Source organism: Haliaeetus leucocephalus, unplaced genomic scaffold, assembly GCF_000737465.1.
Source record: "Haliaeetus leucocephalus isolate CR32 unplaced genomic scaffold, Haliaeetus_leucocephalus-4.0 Scaffold536, whole genome shotgun sequence".
NCBI classification, from domain to species: domain Eukaryota; kingdom Metazoa; phylum Chordata; class Aves; order Accipitriformes; family Accipitridae; genus Haliaeetus; species Haliaeetus leucocephalus.
In genome coordinates this window covers 7,727,766-7,732,147 of record NW_010972972.1, presented here as the reverse complement: position 1 = coordinate 7,732,147, position 4,382 = coordinate 7,727,766, and the positions used below count along the sequence as shown (strand labels likewise).

Below are 4,382 nucleotides of genomic sequence, written 5' to 3'. Positions count from 1 at the left end.
CCTCCTCCGTGTCCCGCCCCATCCCCGTCCCCGTCCCGGTCCCGGTCCCCGTTACCGCGCTGTGCTGGTTCCTGAACAACTCGTCGTTACCCAGCAACGGTTGTCCCCGTCACTCAGCAGCTGTTGCTGCTGTCCCCCCCCCCGCCCCAGGCAGGCCACAGGCTGCCCCCAGGTAACGCTTATCGCTGGGGGCCTGTCGCCCCCGCACCCCGCACCCTGGGGGGACCCCGTGCCGCGGGGGGACCCTGTAACCTGGGGGGACCCTGCACCCCACTGTCACCCTGTGCCACAGTGGGACCCCATCCCCCAGCAGGATCTGGTCCCCGGGCAGGACCCCGCGGCATCGTGGGACCCTGCACCCTGCTGCGACCCTGCACTCCACTGGGACCCTGCACCCCACTGGGACCCTGCGCCCCACTGGGATTCTGTGCCATGGTGGGACCCTCTGCCCTGGCAGGACCCGCTCCCCCAGCAGGCTGCCGCCGCCGGGGCTGGCGCTCGAGGCGCTCGATGCGCAGCGCCAGCTTGAAGGCACTGGACTCCAGCTGAGCCAGCAGCCGGGCCGCCCGGGTCTGCAGCCCCTCCAGGGCCGTCTCCAGCGCCTGCACCCGCTGCTCGGCCTCCTCTGCTGCCGCCGCTGCCACTGCCTCGGCATGCACATCCAGCTTGCCCATGCGCAGCAGGAGCTCGCGGCCCTTGGCCTCCATCATGGCCCGGGCGCTGGGGAACTCAACCAGCACCTCCGCCAGATCCTCCTTGGAGAGGCAGAAAAGGTCCGAGTAGCCGATGCTCATGATGTTGGCTGTGCGCCGGTTCCCCGAGGTGTTCCCTGGGGAGGTGGGGGCTGCGGTGAGGCTGGGGGGGGCTGGAGGGCTGCGGTGGGGTGCAGCAGGGGGCTCACCTTTGATGTTGATGAGGCTGATCTCTCCAAAGTAGAGCCCCTCGCCCAGGATGGCGAGCTGTGTGACGCCGTCCTCCGCCACCACGGCCAGCTGCCCCTCACGGATGAAGTACATTTCACGCCCCACGTCGCCCCTGCGGCAGACAAACTCGCCGGGGCTGAAGACCTGGGGCTGCAGCCGCAGCACCAGCTGCTGCAGCACACCGCGCTCACAGCTCTGGAAAAGACCGACGCGGCGCAGGGCCGGCAGGTGGACGCTGGCCGCCACGTCGGCCCGCAGCCCCCGCGGCAGGTGCCGCAGCACCGACTGCTCTGCCGGCAGCTTCCGCTGCGCCCGCAAGTGCTGGTGCCAGTCAGCCACCCGCCGCGACAGCTGCCCGCCCATACCCTGTGCCCTCAGGTAGCGTCGCACCGGCTCGGGGTCAGGGTAGAAGGCAGCATCGGCTGCGTTCCTGTTGGAGATGACGGAGCTGATGCTGCCCATGATGGTGGCGAAGTCCAGCACAGCCAGAAGGAAGCCGGCGGTGATGAAGAGGAACTCCTCCTCGCGCTGGGGCTCCGGTGTGTCGCCCACGGTGGCGAGGATGAGGGTGGAGAAGTAGAAGCTGTGGAGGTACTGCCGCAGTGGGTGGGCGAAGCCAGGGCGGCTGGCGTTGGGGCAGACCCAGGCATCGGTGCCCAGTCCCAGCCAGGATGAGAGGGCGAAGTAGAGGCAGCTGTGCCAGTGGATGGTGATGAAGACGTAAAGCATCAGCTTGGCGACGCGGAAGGTGTTGGGGTGGCCTGTGCGCGTCTCCCAGCGGTCGAAGGCCTCGAAGAGCCGCGGCGCCCGCAGGCAGCGGTTGGCACGCACCGCCGGCACCCCCGGCCCCAGGTGCAGGTAGAGCAGGTCGGTGGGCAGCACCGCAGCAACGTCCCAGGGGAAGGATGGGGAGCTCAGGTAGCGCTGCCGGATCTGGCCATGGTCGCGCACCAGGATGCCATCCTCCAGGAAGCCTGGGGGTGGCAGCGGGTCAGGACGCAGATCACTGCCGGGGCTCCTTGGTGGGGCCATGCTGGCACTGGGGGGTCTCCCATCAAGCAGGGGGGGGCTGAAGTGAGGGGTGACAGGCTCGGGGTGCCCAGGGTTTCCCTGTGCTGGGAGGAGGTTAGTGGTGGAAGACCAGGTGGGTGCCCACTGCAGGGCACAGAGGGGTCCCTGGGCCTGGTTCTCCTGGCAGGCACCCAGGACAGGTGTCCCGTGGGACGTTGCTGTGGGCTGGGGGTCCCCTGTGCTGCCTGGGCTGCCCGTGGGGCTGAGGGTCTCAGCAGTGGGTGCTGGGACCCCAGAGCACCCACCCAGCCCCCCCCCCCGTACTGGGCTGGCTGATGGGGTGATGGCTGTGCCCAGGGTGGGTGTGTGTGTGGGGGGTGTGCACCCGATGGCCTGAAGTGTGGATGGCTGCATACATGTGTGTGCGTTCACGTACACATAGGCATGCACATGCATGTGCACGTGATGCATGGCTGTTTGCACATAGCTGTGAGTGCACACAAACATGTCTGTGCACACAGGTGAGTGTGCATTTGCATGTGCAATTGCAGCCAGGTGTGGAGCAGGTGTGGGGCAGGCGGTGGGGCTGGGGCACGCCGGGGCGCAGGCACTGACCGGTGTGGAGGCGCACGGCAATGTCCAGCAGGTAGAGCGTGTCGCAGAGGTAGTCCAGGCTTAGCCACAGCACCGTGTGCTGCTCCTGCAGGTCAGGGAAGCAGGACCTGGCGGTGCAGGCGGCGTCACTGGGGCTCAGACGGTGCCAACGAGTGCCAGGATGCCCTGTGCCCCCACCCCGCCACAGGTGCCAGGGGCCTTCGGCAGCAGCACCTGCCCTGTGCCCTCCCAGGCACCTGCAGATGAGGACGATCCAGTTGTAGAGGACGGGCGGCACCATGATGCTGATCCACCAGTAGTACCAATCTCCAGAGGGGTCCAGGGTCCAGCTCCGGGGGGTGGTGGTGCTGCCGGGGGAGGTAGAGGGACCTCAGGGCTGCCTCATCCCCGGCTGGCTGCATCCCCCCATCCAGCCATGCTGGCGCCTGGCCCCCCCCCAGCCCTGCACCGTGGCCCTGCTGCCAGCAGCTCCTTGGCTCAGCCAGCTCCTCGCCATGGCATAGGGTGCTCCACACCCGCAGATCCCGTGGCACTGAGGGGTGTCCCTGCCATGTGCTCCCACTCTGGTCCCCATGGTGGGCAGCCATGCCCTGCTCACCTGCAGGCATGTCTGGTGCTGGTGCCAGGCTTGGCTGTGGCGATGAGCCCAGTGGTGCCGCGTGGCTGGGGCCAAACCCAGCAGTGGGACAGCATGGAGCTGAGTCTGTGCATCCTGCACTGCGGGCGCCAGTGAGGGTCCTGCACCTGTCCTCCAGCACCCAGTGGGTGCTGCAGCCCAGCCACGGCACTGAGCATGGTCCCTCGGCAGGATTCAGCCGTGTGACTCCACCAGCGCCGGGCGCATCCTGGCAACATGGGGCTCCCCAGGGCACTCATCGGCCCACCGGGACACCAGGGCTGCAGACAGCCATGTCTCTAGCCACGCTGGGCGTGCTGGGGCAGCAGAGCCGTCATCTGGCTCTGCTGGACTGGGGGCCACGGGCTGTGGCAGACCGGAGCGGGGATGTGCCATGGGGTGGTGTGGAAGCCCCTGGGCTGAGTTTGGGCGCAGATGGAACGAGCTAGATCCCAGCCGTGCTGCTAATGAGCAGGGGGCACACGTGGCTTCTGCAAAACTAGCAGTGCTGGGGTCAGGGGTGCTCTGGGCAGGGGTGCAGGCTCCAGCTCTAGGACCATGGAGGGTGGCAGGGCCAGATGGGCACAGGAGCTGGGTGCCAGCGCCGGGCCGGTGTGTGCTGGGGGGACCCTGGATCACCCGTGGAGGTGGTGCTGGGAGAGCTGGCCCTGGGTCTGCAGGGCAAGGACACGTGCCAGAGTGGATGTCCCAGGGCCCCGGGCAGCAGGAGCTGCAGGTCACGGTCAGGCGCGGGTGCTGCTGGGAGCACCGTGCCCACAGGAAGGTGGGAGTGGGGTCAGGGGCAGCCTGCAGAGTGCAAGGGATGGTGCCCAGTGCCCGGTGCAGGAGGTCCCCAGTGCAGGTGGGCACAGCAGGGTCATGGTGCCTCATGCAGCCAGGTTGCCCATAACTGGGCAGTGGCTGGTGCCCGGTGCCTGCTGCCCGGGCAATGCCCGGTTCTCGGTACAAGGGCAGGGCCCGGGGACTGCCCCAGTGCTGGTACCCGCGGCTCCCTGCCCGGGGCCCAGGGGCAGGCTCTGGTGCCCGATGGTCGGTGCCAGGCAGTAACCTCTGCAAGATGCGGTGGCAGTTCCCGGTAACTGGCGCACCGTGCTAGAGCGGTGCCCGGTGCAGGGGGGAATTACCCGGTGCGGGGGCTCTCCGGTTCCCCGCGCGGCCGATCCCGCCCCCGCAGCACCCCTCGGCCCGCCTGGCCC

General features: G+C 68.6%; 1 protein-coding gene across 1 annotated transcript in view; it reads right to left on the bottom strand.

Moving 5' to 3' along the window:
- Positions 1 to 179: 179 nt before the first annotated feature.
- CNGA4 (cyclic nucleotide gated channel alpha 4) overlaps positions 180 to 4,382 on the bottom strand; it is a 5,188-nt gene continuing 985 nt past the window's right edge. The window contains exons 2-5 of the mRNA XM_010576789.1: positions 2,786 to 2,896; positions 2,550 to 2,656; positions 902 to 1,897; positions 180 to 829 (exon numbers count right to left, since the gene is read on the bottom strand). Coding sequence (XP_010575091.1) covers positions 180 to 829; positions 902 to 1,897; positions 2,550 to 2,656; positions 2,786 to 2,896 — 1,864 coding nt within the window. The remainder of the gene's footprint in view (positions 830 to 901; positions 1,898 to 2,549; positions 2,657 to 2,785; positions 2,897 to 4,382) is intronic.